This window comes from Oryx dammah, unplaced genomic scaffold (genome assembly GCF_014754425.2).
Source record: "Oryx dammah isolate SB20612 unplaced genomic scaffold, SCBI_Odam_1.1 HiC_scaffold_23, whole genome shotgun sequence".
Taxonomy (NCBI): Eukaryota; Metazoa; Chordata; class Mammalia; order Artiodactyla; family Bovidae; genus Oryx; species Oryx dammah.
The window spans coordinates 39,062,303-39,087,390 of NW_024070207.1; the positions used below are offsets into that span (position 1 = coordinate 39,062,303).

Below are 25,088 nucleotides of genomic sequence, written 5' to 3' on the forward strand. Positions count from 1 at the left end.
GATTCCAGCTTGTGTTTCTTCCAGTCCATCATTTCTCATGATGTACTCTGCATATAAGTTAAATAAGCAGGGTGACAATATACAGCCTTGACGTACTCCTTTTCCTATTTGGAACCAGTCTGTTGTTCCATGTCCAGTTCTAACTTGCTTCCTGACCTGCATACAGATTTCTCAAGAGGCAGGTCAGGTGGTCTGGTATTCCCATCTTTCTCAGAATTTTCCAGTTTATTGTGATCCACACAGTCAAAGGCTTTGGCATAGTCAATATAGGAGAAATAGATGTTTTTCTGGAACTCTCTTGCTTTTTCCATGATCCAGCGGATGGTGGGAATTTGATCTCTGGTTCCTCTGCCTTTTCTAAAACCAGCTTGAACATCAGGAAGTTCACGGTTCACGTATTGCTGAAGCCCGGCTTGGAGAATTTTGAGCATTACTTTACTAGCGTGTGAGACGATTGCAATTGTGCGGTAGTTTGAGCATTCTTTGGCATTGCCTTTTTTTGAGATTGGAATGAAAACTGACCTTTTCCAGTCCTGTGACCACTGCTGTTTTCCAAATTTGTTGGCATACTGAGTGCAGCACTTTCACAGCATCATCTTTCAGGATTTGAAATAGCTCAACTGGAATTCCATCACCTCCACTAGCTTTGTTCGTAGTGATGCTTTCTAAGGCCCACTTGACTTCACATTCCAGGATGTCTGGCTCTAGGTGAGTGATCACACCATCGTGATTATCTGGGTCGTGAAGATCTTTTTTGTACAGTTCGTCTGTGTATTCTTGCCACCTCTTCTTAATATTTTCTTCTTTGAGTTAAGGTCTCAACTCTTACACCCAGATTTTTGTTAGAATTGGGCCACGAGTCAGGAAAATGGAAGCCGCAATGCAGTGCAAGGTCTTGGGAAAGGGGCGCTGGTGACAGAAACCTGAAGAGTCTGCGCCCGATTTAGGGCCACTGGGAGGAAAGGAGGGCGGCGGCAGGTCTGGGAATTTGGGGGCCGCCTGGACAGAGACTGAGGGAAAGCAAAAGAGAGGTTGCGGACGACTCTCCGCTTCCTTGGGAAGAAAATTCCCACGGCCACCACCGGAGCGTGGAGACCCGCAGGCGCCCCCGGCGGCGCGCGGGGAGCGCGCGGGCGGCCCGGGGCGGGGCGGGGCGGGGCGGGGCCTGTTGCTCGGGAGCTTTGAGCGACGGTGGAGAGCGCTCCTGCAGACCTCTTGGCTTTCCCGCGCGGCACCACCCACCGCGTGCTCCGCCTGCTGGGCGGCTTCCTCCTCCTCAGACTGCCTTCAGCCCGCGCACCAGCTGGCTCCGTTATGGCGGCCCGCAGCCCCAGCGTGGTGGTGAGCAGCTTGGCCCGCGAGGCCCGTGGCGGCGGCCGCCGGCCCCCCGAGCCGCGGGGTCGCAGTGCGGGCTTGGGTTCGGCTGGCCCGGGGTCGCGGGAAGGGGGGCGGCCGCATCTTCCTGGGTTCGGCCGCTTGTCACGCCGGGGCGTTGGGGTGACGGAACGGCGAGGTTGGGGTGGCCGCCTCCGGAGAGCCCCGGGAAAGAGGGTTGCGTGTGGGAGGAGAGGGTGGAAATGGCGTTTTGGTTGACATGTGCCGCTGGCGAGCGTGCTGTGGGGAGGGGCTGTGGGCCAGTTCGGGAATGACCGGGCGCGATGAGGGTGGGGGCTTTCTTAGGAGAGGCTCTTCTCTGTAGGTTTGGCGTGTGAGAGTGAGGTCCTCAGGGCAGCTCCGGAGAGGGCCCCAGGGCATGGAAACGACCACATGGGAGGCATGCGGGGACTGGTATTTTCACTTAGTTCTGCAAACACTATGATGAATATTTGTGGGAATGCGCATTGCTTCATTGCATCCTCGCGGCAGCCTTGGCAGCCGTAACCATGCCTACACGCGTAGAAAATAGTTAACTGATATTAGGTAATTTTCCCACAGCCCAGAGGTAAGCCAGGCCTCGTAATCAGATATGCTTGAATCCCAATCCGTTGCTCTTTGATGTCTCAGGGGACAAAAAAAATGCGAATCTGGTCCTTAGCATCAAGGACATTGGTACCATAATCCGTCTCTGGTATCCTGTCTCCAACCTCATTGGTTCTTGTTTCTCCAAGAAGCCAAGCTGCTCCCTCCCCTTGCTCTCCCCTTCTGATCTGGCTAAAAGAGCCAACCCTCTCTCAATAGTTAAATGCCTTAGCCTGCATTATTACTATTATTATTATTTTAACAGTTACCGTATTACCTGTTGATTGTCTCTCCCACAAGGGCAGGAATCACAGTGCCTTGCACGTAAGAAATTCTCATTAATTTTCTGTTAGAGGAGTAAATTAAATAAACCATTGAGCCCTAAAAAAGAAAGGATTCTATTTCATATTAGGCCTTGTGACTTAAAGAGCAGTACTCTTAATGGAGTCTGCCCTGGGATCCTATTTATCATTGTCATTACCTGCCTATCCCTATTTAGTCCTCAAAACAACCCTGTAACAGAAGTATGGTTATCATTTTACAGTATGGTTTACATTTTACATATGGAATCCTTGAATCCTTTTAGGCTCTAAATCTTTGAACTTATTGAAAGGAGCTCAGACTCAAACCTAGGTCTCTATCAAGCGCCCATGTGCTTAAACGTGATGCTAATAGTAGATACTCAGCTATTTTTGTTCAGTTGCTGAAGAGGATGATTGGTTTTAAGTTTTGGGGTCCAATGCTTGCCCCAGCATACAGTGAATTATTTTTGCTATAACTGGCTGTTAGTTTTGTTTGAACACCAAGATATTCGTTGTGTTTTTGGTTTGCAAATTCCTGTTCCCTTTTTTATTTCCTTCCCAGAAATTGTCTCCATGTTAGCAATGACAAACACTTAAATAGTGCTTGCTGTGTGCTGGTTACTAAGCCTTTTATACATATTAATTGGTTTGATGTTTATTTAAAAAATTTACCTGGCTCAGAGAGGTTAAGTAACTTTCCCAAGATGATCCATCAATACTAGAATTTGAATCTAAGCTATCTGGCCCCAGAGTCTGCTCTTAACCTCTCCACTTTTAAGTTCAAACTGACAGTAGTAGGTGTTTATTTAGTACATACTATGTCTTAGGCATTGAGGTAAATATTTTACAACATTATCTAATATAAATGCCCTAAGAATACATAATAGATATTCCGAGGAAGGTTGAGGGAGGTAGATAAATACTAGTATGACCTTGGAGGCATAGATGGATGAAATAACTTACCCAATATCAATCAGATGAAATTGACCCCCAGATCTGCCTGATAAGACCCATGCTACTTCTAACTATGTCTCTAAACACACTTGAACAAAGAACAAGCTTCTGAATTTTTTCAGGTTATTATGAAGCATCAGAAATACATTATGTGGATAAAATATCTTCTACATTTCAGGATGGCCCACTTCAGTAAAATCCCATGGACGGAGGAGCCTGGAAGGCTGCAGTCCATGGGGTCCCTGAGGGTCGGACACAACTGAGCGACTTCACTGTCACTTTTCATTTTCATGCACTGGAGAAGGAAATGGCAACCCACTCCAGTGTTCTTGCCTGGAGAATCCCAGGGACGGCGGAGCCTGGTGGGCTGCCGTCTATGGGGTCGCACAGAGTCGGACACGACTGAAGCGACTTAACAGCAGCAGTGCTAGAAATGTAATCCCTATGAACTGGGCTTAAATCTTACCCTGCTAGATTTTCACAGAATTGATAAAATAGTGCTTTTGGGGGGTCCACAACATTTATCAACAGGGTTGAGGCTGACAGTGTCGACCAAAATTATCCTTGGTGACCGCTGAGAAATGGAGTAGTTGAATTTGGCAGTTTCATTCTACAAATTGATTAATCAATGCGACATGCATCCTACAGAGTCATCTTAACTTTTTCCGTCCATTTTTTATATCTAGGTGTCACAGAAAGTCTGTAGGCAAGAGGTGGGAAAAAGACAAAAGGACCAACCAGATCAACAGGGAAGAAGGGTCTTGGAGTTCTTTTCGCTTTCTGTAGTTCACTGGGCAGTAGTTAGGCCGTGTCATTTTTACCCCCAGTGTGAAGAGATGCTAAAGATGGCAGATGTGCTAGTGTCCTCTTCCTCTGTGATTGTATCTTCTATGCATCACTAAGATTTATATGCTGTCAAATTGTCAGCCACCATTGTTAATATCAAGACTGTTATTTTCCTACCAGTGGCTGCCAAATGTCTGATATTTAGAAATATTTGCCTCAAATAAGAATTCAGACAGACATTTTAAATTGCTGTGAACTGCTGTCTTCAGCACTGTGCTTCTGATAATTGATAGGCATATATTTCGCCCAGAGTTAACATGCCTATTATTCTACTGTGCACACTGGAAAGGAAAGATGATAATGTTGGCTAAATGCATGTCCTTGTACATTTGGATAGTAGTTATGGGCCCGCTTACATAGAAGCAGGTAATAATTTATTCCTGAGTTGAATAGAATGCTGATTTTAATTCTTGTGAGCCTTAGATTCTTGTAACGCTTTTAATTCTTTACCTATTAGAAGGGAGGGCAAGCAAGTGATATATGTAATTTATTTGTAAGGCTAATATAAAATTGGAAAATGAGCTTAAACTATTTTCACATTTAGGAATAAATGCATCAATAGTTCATAATTTTGGTCTTAAGATACCCTGAGTTATCACAAATTATCCCAAGGGTATGACATATCTGCTTTGGTGTTTTTTGAGAGTTTGGAAGTGTCTGAATATCAAAGGTAAAAATATGCCACCTGGTCATTTCTGCTCATTCTGGAAGCTTGGAATTATTGTTTTTGTGTGTGTGCTAAGTTGCTTCAGTCGTGTCCAACTCTTTGCAACCCTGTGGACTGTAGCCCGCCAGGCTCCTCTGTCCATGGGATTCTGCAGGCAAAAGTACTGCAGTGGGTAGCCATTTCCTCTTTCAGGGCATCTTCCTGACTCAAGAGACTGAACTCCTGTCTCTTACGTCTCCTGCCTTGGCAGGCAGGTTCTTTACCACTATTGCCACCTGGGAAGCCTGTATTGTTGGTTCCTAAGAATAAAATAAAATGTATTTTATCTATTACTATACACCTTTAAATTCACATTTTAAAACTCACTTCCTCCCTTCCATTTAGTCTCGTTTAGACCCATAAACATTGTCATTTTTGGATCACAAAAAGACCTAAGACATCCAGCTCACAGATGATGAATTGATGTTGCATGTGTTATCTTAGTTCTAGTTAATTTCCTTGCTTACTGTTATTTTAGATAATATATCTTTGTAATTAGACATCTTATGTACAAACAACAACATTTTTCATGTATGAAGACCATTATTATAGATGTGACACATATAATAAGAATTCGTGGCTCCAGTTTTACTGGAAAATAAAATAATTTTGATAATTTATGATAGTAAAAGATTGGCTTTGGTCCTAAACAAAAGATATATAGTAATGTTGCATTTTTCAGTACTCTTTCATATTAATAAAAGTGCCTTGTAGATTTTACCATTAACAAGTTTATTATAGATAAGTTAGAATTTGAAAGCTACCTTCTAAAGCTCTGAGGAGATGCAGTCAGATTTCCAAACTGAGTAAATGGTAAGTGTCTCAGAGCTATTAATAACCTATCTTTTGGCCATTTCTGGCTGAACTGGGAATCATAGTAGGAAAGGTGTATCTGCAGAGAAACCACATTTTCATTTGTTTACCACTTCCAGCCCCTCCAGAGTTCTCCCCTAAATATTTTGGGGTTGGGCCCTTCCCAAAGCCATCCAGAAGCTTCTTGGTGAGCTTGAGTCATTTTAAGTTCACATGTTGAAGCTTTAGCCCGGGGCGCCCCGGCGCCCCCAAGCAGTGGTATGTGGAGATGGGGCCTTGGGAAGGTAATTAGGATTAGATAAGGTCGTGAGGGTGGGGCCTTGGTCTTTGAAGAAAGACACCAGAGTTCCCAGCCCTGCACCACCCCCAACACACACATAGTCAGGAGAAGATAGCTGCCTACAAGCCAGAAGAGGCCTCATAATGGAGCCTACTTTGCTGATACCTTGACCTTGGACTTCACAGCCTCCAGAACAGTGAGAAATAAGTTTATGTTACTGTTGTTTAAGCCACCCAGTCTATGATTTTTTGTTACAGCAGACTAATACAGTTCTTTTAGGAAGTGTTGGTAGTAACCACTGTCCTTAGACACACAACACCAAGCTACAAATAATAACACGTAATTTATACTGATATACAAAGTTGGGCATTTCTGTCACCTAATTGATTTAGAAGGCTGTGCTAATTCAGTGCCAGAGACATGCCAGTCTAATTTACTCAATTTGCAACTTAGGCAACAGAATATAATACTTTATCATATACTTTAAGCTTAATATTTCTTTAGGAAGTAGTCATTGGTGCTAGGTGACCTTGAGTTCCATTTATCTTTAGTGTGTATAAGCACTTTTGACAATCACACATTTGTGGGCTTGTGGAATTAGATATGGTACAGATTATAAGCTTTAATGGGCTGTATAGTTAGTCGTATATATATATATATATATATATATATATATATATATATATGTCTTTTCCATTAGATTATAAACTCTTTGAAGTCTCTCAATTTATAATCATCTTTGTATCCTTACAAAATCTGTGGCATAGTGCTGTAATCAAGGTGGATGCTGAATGCATTTTTATTTAATTAAATATATTATGATCCCTTCCTATGAAAGTACCCACTGGCTTGTTACCTAATCCATATTAGATGGGGTTAATTCATATCAGATATGAATCAATTAATATTGAGATTCCCAGGTGGCTGAGTGGTAAAAAAAATCCACCTGCCAGTGCAGGAAATGCAAGAAACACTAGTTCTATCCCTGGGTTGGGAAGATCTCCTGGAGGAGGAAATGGCAACCCCATATATTTATAGTGAATTAGAACAAAGTTGTGAATTTGTGTCTAAAGTACCTCAAGTGATGCAGATTTTATGAATTTTGTTTTTGCCTTTTGGAAAGAGTTATATTGATGTATTTTTTTTAATGTTTCAAATAGCAAATCAACCCTTTTACACTGAATGTGATATATAAATAGAATAGTACTGATTGAAAATAAAACCTTTGAATTGGAAAACATTTGTTGAAAAATTTCATTTTTTGGCCATGCCACGCAGCTGGAGAGATCTTAGTTCCTTGACCAGGGATCGAATCCGGGCACTCAGCAGTGAAAGCGTGGAGTCCTAACCACTGGACTGCCAGGGAATTCCCTGAGGTGGAAATGAATTCAGCATGTTGACAGAGAGAATTCCTATTTGGGGGTATATCCCTGCTGATCTGTCTGTGTTAGACTGCGTGTCTGGGATGAACTCTGGGCAGAATTCTCATTAGCTTTGATGGAGACAAACAAAACTCTTGAAGTTCTTAGGATGCATGCAAAACCCATAGCCAGATATTGAGCCATTTTCACAGAAGCAGTAGTCTTCTGTGAAAGTGTTGCGTGTTTCAGAGTACTGGGTAGGTCCTGGTTTATGCTTGTGACCCAGCAGTGAGTAACTGGGAGGAAGGGAAGCCATTTTGGTGCTCTGGATCTTGATTTTAAAGCACTCTGAAATGGTACATTTTCATTCTTGTCAGGTAATAACAGATCTAGTCTGACAAGCCTGACATGAATGTTTATCCTCTCATAGGATCTAGCAAGGTCTACCTCTCTTTTCCCCAAAACTTTCATTAGATTTCAGTTTATAAAATTTAGAAAAGCAATACCTTGCTTGTTATGAAGCATTATAAAAATAATACTTAAAATACTCCTGGAGGTGTCACAGATGTCCCATTCCCATTCTTTTTGTAGTAATGTCTTCTGAAATAAGCCTGATGTGAATGCTGAGTAGATAACATTAGTACTTCACCCTAGAGGATCTGGCCTAATCTTTCTCCCATACCCAAAATAGGATTTTCCCCCCTGCGTATGAAAGTAATACATGTTTGTTTTTAAAACAAACCAATATTGACTTCAGACTGCGTGCCCAGCGAGTGCTTGTGCTCTGCATGCTGCTGGACCTTGCCCGTGGACATGTCCCGATCCACCTGCCCAAATGACCAGCAGCCTCCTGGCCACAGCACCAGATGGAAGGGGCATGGAGCTACTACCAGTCTGACAGCAGTTGAAACTCCACCAGAGTCTGGAAAACTCAGAGCTCTGGGGACTGAAGGAAAGACATGAACTTCAAATTTCTTAAAATATAATTAGCAATTCTGTGGATAATAGATGCATCTTAAATATGTATTTTTTAAATTTATTGAAGACCAAGCTACTTGTCCTTAAGCACCTAATACAGTGCTGACTAGAGCAGGAGATGCTCAATAGATAATAACTGACTTGGCAAGATTGAATTATGGTTTGACCAATATTTCTTGCCAACTGCCAAAGTTCATGTCATCAGCTTCTGGAATGTGATTTGGAAGATATTCCATTTTGAATAAAATGTGAAACAAAATATTATAATTCTGGCTGGTGTCTTTGGAATAAACTGTATTAGCACCACTCTAACCAATTGAGCTAACTGGCCAGGTGCTGAAGTTTTAAATATAACGCCAAATAGAAATTATAGAGAAACTATAATTTTTTTAAAAGTGAAATTGACAATAAAAAAAACCCAATCAAGATTAATGTGCAGATAGTGGCAGGTCCCCAGTTCTTACAGTTGACCATTGTTTGGTATATTCTTGCATACCAACCTTTCTTTTTTTTCTTGTCTTCCTTTTATTTCTATTATAATTTTTTATTTATAGATTTGGTTTTAATATATCTTAGAAAATTTCCCTATGCTTTTCATATTATATATGAAAAGACATACTACCACAACTAATTAATGAGGACTTGAATTTGTAAAAAGCAATATATACTCATCGAAGACAATTTGAAATATATAGCTAAATAAAATCACTATAACTCTACTCCCCAAGATAAAGGTTTTTGTGATTTTATTATAGTTTTTCTGAGTGTATGCATGCTAAATCAATTCAGTTGTGTCTGACTCTGTGTGACCCTATGGACTGTAGCCCGCCAGGCTCCTATGTCCATGGGATTCTCCAGGCAAGAATACTGGAATGGATTGCCATTTCCTCCTCTAGAGGATCTTCCTGACCCAGGGATCGAACCGGTGTCTCTTACATCTCCTACATTGACAGACAGGTTTTTTACCACTAGCACTACCTGGGAAGTCCTCTGTGTGTATAGGTTCATATATAAAATTTAGAAAGCTGTAGTCATAGTATATTTTACCACCACAGGAACCACGTCCTCAGTGTTATTAATATTTTATTTTCCAGGACCTGGACATACCAAGATGACCAATATGTGGTCCTACTCAAACAATCTTAGAGTGTCTAGTATGAAGGCTCCTCATGAGTTGATTATAACAATCTCAGACTTATATAAGCGTGGGTTTTTAAGGAATCACTTAGCTTCTTTGGTGGGTTTTTTTTCCCCTACTGTGAGATGAGACTATTTTGATTTGAGTTAGGGAACATCAATTTTTCTTGTTCACTGTGATATTTTAACTTGTTGGACTACAGTGTATTAAACATTTTTTACTAAATTTTCAAACATGCAAAAGTGGAGAGCATATTAAAAGTATAATTGATCTCCATATACTTATCACCTATGTTTATAATATTATCAAGATTTTGCCATATTTGTCTTAGCTATTTAGTTTTTCTTCTCTGCTGAACTAAAGAAATTTTCATGTCACTCGACTTCTGTAATCTTAACTGTTCATCTCTGAAACATGTGGTTGATTTCTTCTATAACTACGATTCATTATACCTATGAAGTTACAGAAAGTTCTTGGCCACAGTCCATAGGGTCACAGAGTTGGAAACAACTGAAGCGACTTAACACACACAAGATATCTCATAATATCTAAATTTCTGTGATAGGCTAAGGTTTTTAAACATCTAAATCCAATCAAGTGTTTGTATCCTGAAATGCTCTCATTAACACAGCTGTATTTCTTTTTCAGATTAGCGATGATGAACCAGGTTATGACCTAGATTTATTCTGTATACCCAATCATTATGCTAAGGATTTGGAAAGGGTGTTCATTCCTCATGGACTAATCATGGACAGGTTAGTATGATCTCAAGTTGGAATTTTGTCTTTTCTTATATTGATTTCTAGTGTCAGCAGCTGTTTTAAGTAGTTGATATTTGAACATACACTAGGCCAGCTTTTCACATAATTGATGCTTTCTATTTTAGAAGCCCTCTTGACAAAAAAGGGAGGGGAGGAGAACTTATGAATTACCCAGTATAAGTCATGGTATACCAGGAATCTGTATGGAGAAGAATAAAGTAAATATTGAAGGGAAACTGGAAGAATGAACTTTAGTCACAGAGTCTTTGATTTCTCAACCCTGAACAGGGTAATGGAGTGGGGCTCAATCATGGGGAGGCAAGGTCATATTATTATGCACACTAGCTTGAAAATTTTCTGTGAAATGAATTTTAGTGAAAAACTTCACTTTATTTAAATGCTTGTCTTGTGTCTCTGGCTGTTCTTTTTTATTCTAAGATTATAATATTATTATAACTATATTCTAAAATATTCTGACTCTAGACGCTTAAACATGAAGAGTAAAGTTCTCTCGGTCTCCTGTACACATTTCTTCCCTACTCACTGCCTATGTATGTATACCATATATTTTAACACATGAATATTGCTGTTGTATAGATCTACAATTTATCGGACATTTTTTCAGATTAGTACATCTGGTGCTGTCTCAACCTTTAAAATATATTTAAAGGTTGCATGGCATTCCACTTTCTGGCTGTACCATAATTGATATAACCAGTTCCTTATTGATGGATGCATGATGTCTCCATTATTTTGCTTTTACAGATCATACTAGAAGGGAACAACCTTTTACAGATATTTGGGCAATTAACTTTATCCATGGGGAAATTTTGGGCCAAGGGGAAGGTGTTTATTGAATGTTTTGATACTGTCAAAGTATCCTCCAGAAAGTTACATTAATTTATACTCCCAATGGTATATGAGAGTGCTGTTTTCCTCACCATCTCTTCTAATATTGTATTATCAGAATTTGCCAGTTTAATAGGTGAAAATTGTATCTTATTTTAATTTGCTTTAAAAATTTTTTCATGATAGATGTTATAGGACACATGGATTTTGAAGGTTTTTGGAATTTTTTCCTTTGCTTTATGAGCACAGATAGACTTCATGGGGGGAGAGAAAGTGTTTTGTGGAAGCTTAATCCTTTTTTCTACATTTGTAATGCGTTGATTTTATTTATTTATTCATTTTTTTGAACTTATTTTTTTTTCTTTTAATTGCTTTACAATGTTGTGTTGATTTCTGCCATACATCAACATGAATCAGCCATAGGTTTACTGACTTGAACCTCCTTTTTTTTTTTTCAAATGTTTGTCCATTCCCTTTGGCTTGCAGACTCTAAGTTCCCTTACCAGGGATCAAATCCAGACCCTCATCAGTGAAAACATGGAGTCCTAACCCCTGGACTGCCAGGGAATTCCCATAAAGTTTAAATTTTGTTTTAAATAATATAATTTAATTTCTATTAAATTATTGATTTTAATTTCTGTAGGACCGAACGACTGGCTCGAGATGTGATGAAGGAGATGGGTGGCCATCACATTGTGGCCCTCTGTGTGCTCAAGGGGGGCTATAAGTTCTTTGCCGACCTGTTGGATTACATCAAAGCACTGAACAGAAATAGTGACAGATCCATTCCTATGACTGTAGATTTTATCAGACTGAAGAGCTACTGTGTAAGTATATTTCATACATGTTTAAAATAAACATGGCATTTTTATTATATGCATCCTATATGTATCAGCTTTAACTGATCGTGCATAAATTCCTTTTGTTTATAAATCTTATACAAGAATCAAAATTGATCTATATTAATAAATAAAAACAAAACTACATGGATTCTAAAATTCAGATTAACATGAATTTATTGTGAAGCATTATGTTTTGCTGAAATAAAAACAAAACCAAAAAAACCCATGGCAGCTGTAGGTTTTCCTATATGTTTTGAAGCTCTTCAAACTATACTTAAATGTTCATTTTACATGGTACTGAGCTTTTCTAATATATTCCCTAGTACTTTATATCCAAGTGAATATTGTCTTTTTCAAACTAGTTGCCTTATACAGTCACCAGTATTTATTTTAGTTTTTTTCAAACTTTTAACTTTATATTTTGTATTAGGATATAGCCCATTAACAATGTTGTGGTAGTTTTAGCTGAACAGTGAAGGGACTCGGCCATACATATACATGTATCCATTCTCCCCCAAAGCCTATATTTATTTTAAAGTTTTTTTTGATCTAGTTTCGGTTTTCTGGATTTTTAAAACCCCTTTGAGGAATTGCTCTTGGGACTTAGGGGATCTTCTATTTACTGGCGGCAGATATCCTCTCTGGCGCTAGATTGACTTGCAGGGGAGTCCTAGGCATTTGGAGTTAGTTTTAAGTAATAAGGAGGGTTAGCAGTTGTCCCTTAGAAAGCGTGTTGGAGTGCGAGCATTAGCACATTGAAGAAACCACCTTTGAGTCACAGTCACTCTATCTGTGTCACACAGTCTCAAATGCTTCAGAATATTGACAGAGTAAGCATTATTGATGCTTGTGGGGTGAACCAAAATCCATGTCATCTTTTCACGTGAATTTCATCAACCATATGTTTGATTTTTATTACTTCATACTGTTGCCTTTTATCTGGTTGCATGTTGGCATTGTAAGTTCTGAGAGTTACTATTTTCCTTAAATAATAGATTTTTTCCCTAGCTTCTTCAAGGATTAGAATGAATGTCTGATCTTTTCCTGTTTCATAAATCAGTATTGTAGGGCATCTTTGTAGAAACTTGCATTATGTTTACACTTCCATTTGGAAATAAGGACTGCTTATGTACATTTAACTTTCAGCCTCCTTTCTTTTCGTTAATCATCTATTTGACCCAAGTCTTTGACCTTTCCCCCATTTTTATCAGTCCTGCTGGTGATTGGACAACTATTTAAGTATCATCATAGACAGTTTCCCTATCCTGTTAAAAATCTTTGTGCTTATATATCATGACATTACTTTGTAATTATAAACTCCTTTTAACTTGTCAAAATCTTGCTTGAATTAAAGACTTGCTTAAATGCAAAATTTGGATTTTTACTTAACAGAAGTTGTTTTGCTGATTTACACTGAGATTTAATTCTAGTCAATATAACTGACTTTAATATGCTATTGCTTAGAGGCTCACAGTCCAGGGCATGATTTCTGTTTTTGATCTTCTTAAGAATCCTCCTGCCCACACACATACACATAAAAATCAGTTTTGTTGCTTTATGACTTCTACTTCATTACTCTGGAGACTTGTGCAGAATGTTCTTTCTTTGAAAAGAAAGCTCATTAAAAAATGAAGGGAGTTTAATATTTTCTTTTTAAGTATATTTATAGTCATAGAGCAATTTGAAGCAGTAGGAACATTGACATTTTAATTCTGTTTTTTTGGCTACGCCACACAGCATGCAGGATTTTAGTTCCCTGATCAGAGACTGAACTTGTGCCCCAGCAGTGGAAGTGTGGAATCCCGACCACTGGACCACCAAGGAATTGCTAGTTTTTCCTGTTAGTTTTAGATCTTAGAGGATTGTTAAGCTGAACTCCTCAACTGATAAAAAGTGTTGAGATCTTGAACATAATTAAAGCAAACATTTAGGTAAATTTTCCCATAGAGAAAAAAATTATCTGTTCTATTTTATGTGATGTTTTGTGTAGATTTACTACTAAACAATAGAAATTAGGGAAACCATATATACTTTGTTGATTTGAAGTAACATTTCTACCCTCTTTAATAATTCATCAACTTGTTTTGGAAGATATTTACATGTGCATATTATAAAACAATTTGATATAATCATAAAATAGGCATTTAAAATTGTTTGTAGCGTCAGTAACAATAATGTTAGTGTGATCTTCACCAGTTTGAAGTAGTGAATTAAACATTAACTGATCTGTACTTATCCTAAAGAAACGCTCCATGAACTATTAAATTTTCCCAGATATATGAACAGCCATAAGAGTGTTAACACACCCTATCTAGTTTTTCTTCGGAATGAAAAGTAAATTTTTCTGATTAAAAGAAACCTGTAAAAGAACATACAACCATAAAAAATTATAAAGGAATTAAATTCCAGTACCTCTTTTAATTTTAATATTTTGAAGAATTTTTTGTGTATACACACACATATTATAGTTTACATACTTTTAGACTAGCTATTCAGATTTTTATTTGCTTACTGCCTAGTTGAGAAATTGCCTAGGGATTCCAGATACCATGTTTAAATCTAAGATAGCCTCGATTTTAAGATTTACCACTACTTTTTGTACTGCTAAGAAAGAAGACACTGTCAGTTATAGCTGTAAGTTGCTGGCAACTGTCATATGTCAATTTCAGGAGGTATTAAGATGTGTGTGTATATATATATATATATATATATCCTTCAAAAATAAAATGTTATATATTCAGTGACCTTTTCCATCACTAAAGATCTTTGATGTTTTTTTAAAAAGCAGTAGGTGTGCAAATGTATTTTCTCTATTGTGAGTTCAATTTTGTAGTAATTTTTTTTTACTAGAATAGTTTAATTTAAAAAAATGAGACAGCCACTATGGAGAACAATATGGAGATTTCTTTAAAAACGAGTACTAAAACTACCATATGACCCAGCAATCCCACTACTGAGCTTGTTGTTGTTTAGTTGCTAAATCATGTCCGGCTCTTTTGCAACCTCATGAGCTGTAGCCCACCAGGCTCCTATGTCCCTGAGATTTTCCAGGCATGAATACTGGAATGGGTTGCTGTTTCCTTTTCCAAGAGCATATACTCTGAGAAAACCACAATTTTAAAAGATACATGTACCCCAGTGTTCATTACAGCACCGTCTACAGTAGCTAGGATGTGCAAGCAACCTAGATATCCAGCGACAAGATGAATGGATAAAGAAGTTGTGGTACATGTATACAATGGAATATTAGTCAGCCATAAAGTCAGTTCTAGTGAAGTGGATAAATATAGACCTTGTTATACAGCATGAAGTAGGTCAGAAAGAGAAAAACAAGTATCATGTATTAACATACATATGGAATATAGAAAAATGGTGTGTGATGCTGGGAGCTCAAATCAGGTGTTCTGTGAAAACACAGAGGAGTGGATGGGGTGGGAGGTGGGAGGGAGGTTTAAGAGGGAGGGGACACATATATACCTGTGGCTGATTCATGTTGATGTACAGCAGAAACACACACAACATTGTAAAGCAATTACCTTCTGCTAAGCTGCTAAGTTGCTTCAGTCGTTTCCGACTCTGTGCGACCCCATGGACTGCAGCCCACCAGGCTCCTCCATCCATGGGATTTCCCAGGCAAGAGTGCTGGAGTAGGGTGCCATTGCCTTCTCCGAATTACCTTCTAATTAAAAATAAATAATTTTTTTAAAAAAGAGGAAAGCCTCAGGAGGGAAAGTTGTCAGATGAGTAAATTTTTTGTGGGCCGTAATCAAAGGAAAAATTAGCCTGATTTATGATGTGTTCAGACTAAATGGCTTACCTTAAAATGAAATTGTTCTTAGGATTTTAAATCTTGTAGAAAACTTGTTTGAGTTAGTGTACATTTGGGAGGGCTTCACTGATGACTCAGTGGTAAAGAATCCACCCGCCGACACAGGAGATACGGGTTTGATGCCTGGATCAGGAAGATCCCCTGGAGAAGGAATCGGCAACCCACCCCAGTGTTCTTGCCTGAGAAATCCCATGGACAGGGGAGCCTGGCAGGCTACAGTCCATGGGGTCGCAAAAGAGTTGGACACAACTAAACAACAGCAACAACACATTTGAGAACAATGAGGGGCAGAGGGATTGAGTGACTTACCCAAGATCATGCAGGCGTTTGATTTGAACCCAGGCCTTTAATTCTGTGCAGAAGAGTCTTACTTGGGAAAACTTTTTAACTGACTTGGATCCTCTGATATCGGCTTCCTATTATTTCTTCATCAGTTTTGCATGCAAAGACAATTCATTTTGCCAATTATGGGATTTTTCCTCAATTATAATCAAGATTCATAAAGCTGTAAGTTTCAGTCTTAATCTTGGAGGTCACTTGATTAGTAGCTTGATTAGGCCAACTGTTTAATACATGAAAGGTACAAATTACTTATAGCGATTTGTTATTTGTAAGAAGCTGGCTTTTTGAGTGAGTTTGTTAAAGAAAAATGCAGAAAATATTGGAGTAGTTTCTTAAAGTATCTCTTCTAAGAAGAGGTCAGTAGCTTTCAATCTGTATGTATTTATTTAGTCAATTGCTTTAAGGTATGCTTTTTTCTTCAGAACAGTTAAAGTTTAAATGTAGAGTACCACTTTGATGTGGTCTAAAGCTTATCTTCTGTAAACCTATTTATATATATATATAAAGCAAGTGAAGTGATTTGTGCATTTCTCCTGCTTATTGAACTAAGACCATTGGACACTGATGGGGGAAAGAATTTGTTCAGTTTAAATTGGCAGGAATGGGGATATGTACTGTCCACAGTGTAAAGAAACTCTAACAGAAAGGTCAAAAGTGTACTTTCTCATCCTTGCCTGTGGATTTTTACTTTGATGTAGTCCTTGTTGCGCAGCTTAGGTTTTATACAAGCATCCTGACTCATAGAACATGAAGGAAGTAGTCACGTTTGGCCCCATGAAACCACAAGTTTTATTTTTTTAAAAATGGAGGGATTTCCCTGGTGGTCCAGTGGCTAAGACTCTGTACTCCCAATGCAGGGGGCCTGGGTTCGATCCCTGGTCAGGGAACTAGATCCTACATGCTGCAACTAAGAGTTCCCATGCCATAGCTAAGACCTGGTACAGCCACATAAATAAATATTTTTTAAAAAGAAAAAGTTTGATAAAATGGAAACACAGACACTAAGGGTATGTATTTGTAAACCCAAAGAGCTTCTCTGGGAATTTTATGTAGTGGACAGTGACATTCTGAGTTAAGGACAGATTGGGCTCTCCCATGCCAGTGCCATCATCTCATGAAGTTTGAAGTACTTGAGAGTCACTCAGTAGTGAAATGCAGCAGGTAGACAGTGGGAACCTTGACCTAGACGGGAATGGAGGGAGTGAGGGAAAATCCTCTGGTGGGGTAATGGATTCATGGTTGTCATTTGTATGTGATTTGGGAACATGTACCTGTATTCTAGCACAGTGGACTGTAACATTTTTCTTAAAAGAATGTTCTGTTTTAGCCTGCATTTTAAAAGTTGTTTGTGTTTTCATCAAAGAAGCCTTAGAAGCTAAAACCCTTGGGGCAAACACGAATATGGAGATTTAGATCTACCAGATCAGCAGTGTCTTGCATACTTGGAGTTCTCTTGTCTGTTTCCCTATTACCGTCGCCTTTGAATCATAGGGTTTTTTCCATGATTTCATACTTTCCATACTTTTCAGTTCTCAGATCTTTCCTCTGTACAAAAGGGTCAATTGAAGTTGGACTGTAATACCAAATTTTAACAGAAGATGTCGCTGTTTACCTTGATTTGTTGTGCTCATTGAAAGCTTCAGGTTTTATACACTTTTTGTTTTCTATTTTGTGTTTGAAACTCTAGGTTTTAAGTTAGAATAAGAGGTGGCAATGAGAAGTGATATGCAAGGGTTTTTTGATGTTGGAAGTCATACTTTTGTATCTTATATTCGTTTGCATCACTGTGTTCTGTTGGCCCATTTGTGTTTTTCAAAAATAACACTGCCATCAAATATGGACATGTATATAGAAGCATTCAGGCACACCTTGTTTTATTGTGCTTCATTTTATAGTGCATTTTTTAAAATAAGTTGAAGGTTTTGGGCAGTTCTGTGTCAAGCAAGTGTATTGATGCCATTTTTCCAGCAACACTTTTGCACTCTTTGCATCTGTGAATTACATTTTGGTAATTCACACAATAGTTCAAGCTTTCATTATTATTATATTTGTTATGGTGATCTGTGATTAGTGATCTTTGATGTTACCATTACAAAAAGATTAAGACTCACTGAAGGCTCCGATGATGGTTAGAATTTTTATTTATATATATTTGGGGGGAGGTTGTACCATAGTTTCATGTTTTATTTTTAAAGAAACTGCTGATTTCCAGAGTGCCTGTACACTCACATGAAGTATAAATGGTCCAGTTTGTCTGCATCCTCCACAGTGTTTGCTGTCATTACTTTATTTTCTTTTAAATGAATTTTTATTGGAATATAGTTGATTTACAGTGTTGTGTTAGTTTCAGGTGTACAGCAGTGAATCAGTTATACATACACATATGCATGCATGCATGCTAAGTCGCTTCAGTCGCGTCTGACTCTTTGCGACCCTATGGCCTGTAGCCCGCCAAGCTCCCTTGTCCATGGGATTCTCCAAGCGAGAATCCTGGAGTGGGTTGCCACGCCCTCCAGGGCAAATTCCTGAACCCATATCTTGTCTACCAGGCGGGTTCTTTATTACTAGAACCACCTGGGAAGCCCCACATAGGCATATGTCCATTTTTTTAAGTCTTTTCACATAGAGGCCATTATAGAGTATTGAGTGGAGTTCCCTGCACTACACACAGTAGGTCCTTATTGTCTGTTTTATATATAGTAGTATGCATGTGTCAATCCTAATCTCCCCATGTATCCCTCTCCCCCCTTACCCCTGGTAACCCTAAGTTTGTTTTCTACATCTTTGATTCTATTTCTGTTTTGTAAATAGGTTCATTTGTACCATTTTTTAAGATTCCACATATAAATGATAACATTTTCTAGCAATAAAGTATTTTTAAATTAAGTAATGTATATTGTTTTTCAGACATAATGCTGTTTCACACTTCATGGACTACAGTACAGTGTAAATGTAACTTTTATGTCCATTGAGAAACCAAAAAATTTGTGTGACTTAGTTTTTTGCGACATTCATGTTATCGTGATGGTCTGGAACCAAACCCAAAATGTCTCTGAAGTATTCCTACATGTAAAAGTAGAAAGTCTTCTTATCCCTTGTCACTGCTCAGAGGTAATTGCAGTTATAAGCTTTTTAGAAATGCTGAACAGAAATGGCTTCATAGGCAGCACATTGCTCTACAACTTGGTGTTTTAGTTACTGTTGTTCATGACAGTATGTACAGATTGTCAGATTCTTTTTAATAGCTGCACAGTATTACACTGTGTGGATGAACTTAAATAATTCCCTGTTAATAGACATGTTGGTTGTCTCCAATTTTTGTTGAGAATGTGAAAATATTCTGCATTTTCTTCTGGTCTGCTTATGGCTTTATTTTTTATGTTTAGATTGTAATCCATCTGGAATTTATTTTTGTGTATGCTATGAGGTAGGGATCATACATTATTTTTTTCCCAAATGGATTCTAGTTGATGAAACACCATTTATTGAATAATTCATTTTTTTCTTATTGACTTGAAATAACCAACTTTATCATGTACTAAATCCTCATGTATTTCTGGGTCTGTTTCTGGGTTCCATTCTGTTCCTTGATCTCTTTGTCTATTACTGTGCTGTACAGCACCATTGTAATTGGCAGAACTTTGGTATGGTTTGCTCTCTGGTAGGGCAAGTCTAAGCTCTTTCATTCACTGTTCTGTCAGTAGTTTTCTGTCTTGAATCCAGCAGAGCTGAATTGTGATCATTATCACCAGCTAGAGTGGGTGTGGAGTGTTCCTTTTTGAAACTCCTTTAATGGTTTCTACTAGATTCTGTGATAGCATAAGACTAGGAGCCTAAGAGGTATGCTTTAAAGGACTACTGATCAGACCTGATTTCCCAGACTGTGCTGAAGATGGCCTGGGCCTCAGCTACACTTTTGAGGGACATATCTTTGGAGTTGAGTGTGATATAGACCAGATTCTACAGTTTGATTGACTCATGGGAATGGTCCAGGGCCAGAACCAGACACCTGTCATGCTAATAAATTCTTTCATAGTTCAGAAATTACTAAGACTGAAGATGGGTGGCTGCTGTAATATTGCCCACTCGAAAATGCGTGTGCCCCATTTTTAGGACTCTTCAAAGCATCAAATCAGTAATGGCCGATTAGAACTTCTTAATTTTTTGTCATTCATTTCTAGAAACATAATTCTTAGAGTATCATAATGCTGTGACATGAGATAGCTAACTTCTTAAATCTCCTAGTTCCCATTTGATAACTTGAAATGTGTGTGTATTATATGGAAGGATATACATGTATATTTATACCTTTTTTTTTTTAATTAGAACGACCAGTCAACAGGCGAAATAAAAGTAATTGGTGGAGATGATCTCTCAACTTTAACTGGAAAGGTGTGTATCTTGTTGTTGTTCTTTTTCTGATTCTCTTAGGTGAAAGGTTAGGTTGTTTATTTGATGTTTTTCTCATTTCTTGAGGCAAGCTCATAGATAAACTTCCTCTTATGGAAAGGTATGTATCTTGAGGGAGAAAAAAAGAACACTCCATACCAAAGTCATACTGTGCTTTCAATCCATCACCAAGAGGCAGTTTAGATAGTTATTTATGTACTCAAACACAAGTTATTTAGCCCTTGGAAACAATCTAAGTTAGGCGTTTAAGGTAGGTCATATAGCAAAGAGGCCACAGAATCCAACATTAAACTTCAAATCTCTTGTTGCCAAGTACTGTTGGTATGCTTCTGTGGGGATCTAATTTGGGATCCTTCAAAAGAATATACGAAGGGAAAAGCCTCCTTTTAAAAGCTAGATCACACATAGTTTCTTAAAGGATAAACAGTATAATGTAGTGACTGAAAGTGTGGGTTCTGGAAGTGGAGAACTTCGATTCAATGCTTGACTCAGTGCTTCCTAACTTCGTGACCTTGGGCAGGTTCTTTAACTTCTCTGTCTCCCATATGTATGGTGGGATTATACTGGCAACCACCTCAGAGAATTAAAAGGGTCAAGTGATAATAATCGTGTAGAACTCTTTCAGCAGTTTCTGGTAGTTCGAACTCTTTAAATATACTATTATTTTAAGGAATCACAAAAAGAGTTTTAAATACATCAGAAATCTTCCACTATAGACGTTTAGCTGAGATAATAGAGCTATTAAAATGTTTGAATATTATTCTTCTGATACACTGAAATGATTTTTTAGTAACCTGTGATAAATGAGGGACTGCTATGATTTCTTTTTCAGCTGCCAGTTATTTTATTTTTTTTGCTGATAGACACAGTACCAGATATAAAGGCATAAACTTATAAAAGTTTCACAAGAATCCTGTGAGGTAGATATTATCATTCTCGTTTTATAGATCAAGAAACTTAAGACTCAGAAAGGTTGAAGGACTTGTCCAAAGTCACTCTGCTGGCAGAGGGAAAGAAAGTTAAAGTGTTAGTCACTCAGTCATGTCTGACTCTTTGCGACCCCATGGTCTGTCCATGGGATTCTCCAAGCAAGAATACTGGAGTGGATTGCCATACCCTTCTCCAGGGGATCTTCCCAACCAAGGGATTGAACCCAGGCCTCCTGCATTGCAGGCAGAATCTTTACCATCTGAGCTACCAGGGAAGCTGGCGAATGATAGAACTTGAATTTAAATTTAGGTCTATCTAGCTCCAAAGTTCTTTTCTTCCTCTGGTTTTTAGATTTTAATGCTTATAGCTTACTTACATGACTGAGTATCTGTAAGGCAATTTTAACATACAACACTTGTGTCAAATTCTATGGCCTCATATCAGAGTCATGCCAGACTAAGGTTGTCTTCCTCAACATCTTTGAAAACTTCAAAGGAGAAATTGTAATCTGTTGACTCTTCTCCCTTTCTGCCAGACATATCCTTCTTCCCTTTCAGCTTGCTTTGTCCATATTTAGAAGTCATTTGAAGCCCTTACTCCTAGAATCAGTTTTTAGTGCTGGAAGGGGCCTAGCCTTCAAAGCTTTCTGATTCCATTTGACCTTGCCTTTCCTACCTAGTGGCTGTCCCACTGCATAGCTCTGTGATCTTACAAGTTCTTTGCTTCTGAAATAACTTAGAGTAAGCTCATTTATTGTGGAAAAAATCAAGATGCAGAAGTTGGGTGAAGTTATTTCTTAGGGGTAAGATTATGGATTATTTAGACTTTCTATTTCAGTTTGTCTCTTTGAGTAGTTTTCCCTTTTATTTTCTAGTTAGTAGCTGAGAATATGGGCTTTGAACCCTGAAAACCTCTCTTCAAGTCTATCTACTTGACTATTTTTATAACTTTAAGCAAATCATTTGACCTCTGAACCTCTTTTTTTTTCATTTATTAAGTAAAGAGGTAGCTATTTGATATAAAATAAACTCTCAATAATAGTTGTAATTCTCATTCTTTTATTTTTAAACAGTAATGATACCATACTGTGGATACTATAATTTTGTGTGGCAAATATTTAATCTCTCTAGATTTTGATTTGTGTAAACTGTCTCATAGTACTAAAAGTCTTTGATTATGATTTAGACAAGCTTTTGCAGCTACTTAGTATTAGAGCCAAGACTAGACTCCAGTTTCTCTGTCTCATAATTCAATGCTGTTTTCAAACTAACTCCATCCCATGGTTCTGACTGCCACATCAGTGAGCCAAAGTTACTGATGGGAAAATATTATCCTTCAGATGCGCTAGCTGGGCTAGAGAAAATGCTGAGCAAACCACATGGTGGTTGGTGAAACAATTATTGGTTCATTACTTGATTGCAGTTGGCCCTTGAACAACATGGGTTTGAACTGTGTGAGTCCACTCATATGCGCATTTTTTTCTATCTGTACTACACTACTACACAATCTGTAGTTGGTCGAATCTGTGAATATGGAGAAACTGTGGATACAGTCGGCTGTAAAAGTTATATGTGGTTTTCAAGTGTGTGGAAGGTTGGTGTCCCTAGCCTCCTTGTCGTTCAAGGGTCAAATGTATATTCAATTTTCCTAAAGATTTAGGTTACAGTATCTTTTGAGAATAGATAAATTAGTTGTAATATGAGGAAGAGAGTATTGTATATGAACTATTGTAGTACTATGTATATTATAAAATACATGCAGTTATAAAGTTACAGATTACATAAGGTGAGGTTTAAAAAATTTCGAATGTTTCTTTCAAACCTCCCTTGATAACCACCGACTTAGAAAAGTATAGAGAACATCATACCTGATGCTATAGGTATGTGACAGAGAAATGAGGACTACAAATAAATACTATAACATGAATCTTCTTATGACTGATTATAATCAGTATGTGAAATGCTACCTCATTCCCAAGAATAGATAGGACTCTTCTCTATCTTAGACAGTTAAGGCAGTATTTCCTCTAAGGGTTCTTTTAGCTATAAAATTCTAAGAGGTAGAAATTGGGATAAGGGTTTATGGTAGCAGGAAGCATTGGTATCTTCTTTTTTAGTTTAGTCCAAGAATATGAGCACATGCAGATCAATTTCAGCCTACCAAGAAAATGGGGGTTTTAATAGCATTCCATATGGTAAGTTAATTGCATGATTTTGGAGTTATTGTACAAATTATAGTTTTTAAATGTTAGAGTTGGAATACACATTAGTATATTTCTACATGGGAAACTGAGGCCCAGAGAAAATTTTCAACTTGCCTGAGATTATTCTGTTTAAGTAATAGAAACTCTTTTAAAAAATTGAACATATGGGTCAAATTTTATTTTAAAAATTCCATTGCAGTGAAAATTTTATATTAAAGAGTTTCAAATCCCAACAGATGGCCCATTTGTTTAAATCAGGGTTTGATATAGTAAAGTAGGTTATAACAAGAATTTGGAGAAATCCTTAGAGTTTGTTATGATGTGACTTTAAACTATAATTGGAAACACTGTCTGATTCATTGTACTGATTTTCATTTCTCTTTTTCTTCCAGAATGTCTTGATTGTCGAAGTAAGTTTTACATATTTTTAATATGGTGTTTATGATTTTCTAACTTTGTATACGCAGTCCTAAAGGTAACCCAGGGAAAGAAATTCCTTTTCATCAGTTTTCATGATGGGCTTGTGTTATAAGGGAATGAGATTGTTCGTAAGAAGTATTTAGTAATTTATTTTTAAGTTAAATTGGGTAGTGGAGACATTATGGTATATATCTTACCCCTCTCTTTTTGGCTTGGAATTTAAAACTTTCTTTTAAAGTTACATATATCATTCCCATCCATGTTTCTATGCTTCTGTTGCATATATATAATCATATACAAAGCGTATCTTTTGATAATTTACATGTGAAAGTCACTCAGTTGTGTCCGACTCTTTGTGACCCCATGGACTGTATAGTCTATGAAATTCTCCAGGCCAGAATACTGGATTGGGTAACCTTTACCTTGTCCAGGGATCTTCCCGACCCAGGGATGGAACCCAGGTCTCCCACATTGCAGGTGGATTCTTTACCAGCTGAGCCACAAGGGAAGCCCAAGAATACTGGAGTGGGTAGCCTATCCCTTCTCCAGGGGATCTTCCCAACCCAGGAATCAAACCGGGGTCTCCTGCACTGCAGGTGAATTCTTTACCAACGGAGCTATCAGGGAAGCCCGTAGTCTCTATATGTTCTCTCTTACAACTTGTTATTCTCACTCAGAATTGGTTTTGAGGTTATTCATGTTGAGACATATAGAGTTACTTGACCTTAAAATCCATCATAACATTGCAGTGTATGAATCAACCTATTTGTTGCCCTACAAATAGGGAGTTTGCCTCCAAATTTTCCTACTACAACAGGATTGCTAAGAGCATCCTTGTGATGTCCCGTGTGCATGTGTTTGAGTTCCCTCTGGATGCAGGCACTTAGAAGTGTAATGACTTGGTTGTAGAATTTGTACATTTTCGATTTTACTGTTATTGCCAAATTACTCATCGAAGTACTATATAGAATAAATTCTCACTCTTTTCTGTAAAATGATGTAAGGCTTAAGAGCAGCATGTGCTTAGTTGCTCAGTTGTGTCCTCCTCTTTGCAGCCCCATGGGCAGAGGAGCCTGGAGGGCTACAGTCCATGGGGATTCTCCCAGCAAGAATACTGGAGTGGGTTGCCATTTCTCTTTCTAGGGGATCCTCCCGACCCAGGGGT

At 38.1% G+C, this 25,088-nt stretch overlaps 1 protein-coding gene and 1 non-coding gene across 2 annotated transcripts in view; both read left to right on the forward strand.

Annotated features, from left to right (window-relative positions):
- The first annotated feature begins 1,213 nt into the window (after positions 1 to 1,213).
- The window catches only part of HPRT1 (hypoxanthine phosphoribosyltransferase 1), a 29,090-nt gene continuing 5,215 nt past the window's right edge, over positions 1,214 to 25,088 (forward strand). The window contains exons 1-5 of the mRNA XM_040266190.1: positions 1,214 to 1,341; positions 9,986 to 10,092; positions 11,591 to 11,774; positions 20,287 to 20,352; positions 23,896 to 23,913. Coding sequence (XP_040122124.1) covers positions 1,315 to 1,341; positions 9,986 to 10,092; positions 11,591 to 11,774; positions 20,287 to 20,352; positions 23,896 to 23,913 — 402 coding nt within the window. The 5' untranslated portion in view covers positions 1,214 to 1,314. The remainder of the gene's footprint in view (positions 1,342 to 9,985; positions 10,093 to 11,590; positions 11,775 to 20,286; positions 20,353 to 23,895; positions 23,914 to 25,088) is intronic.
- Positions 16,775 to 16,847, forward strand: TRNAG-CCC. The gene has a single exon. It is a non-coding gene; the product is annotated as a tRNA-Gly (tRNA).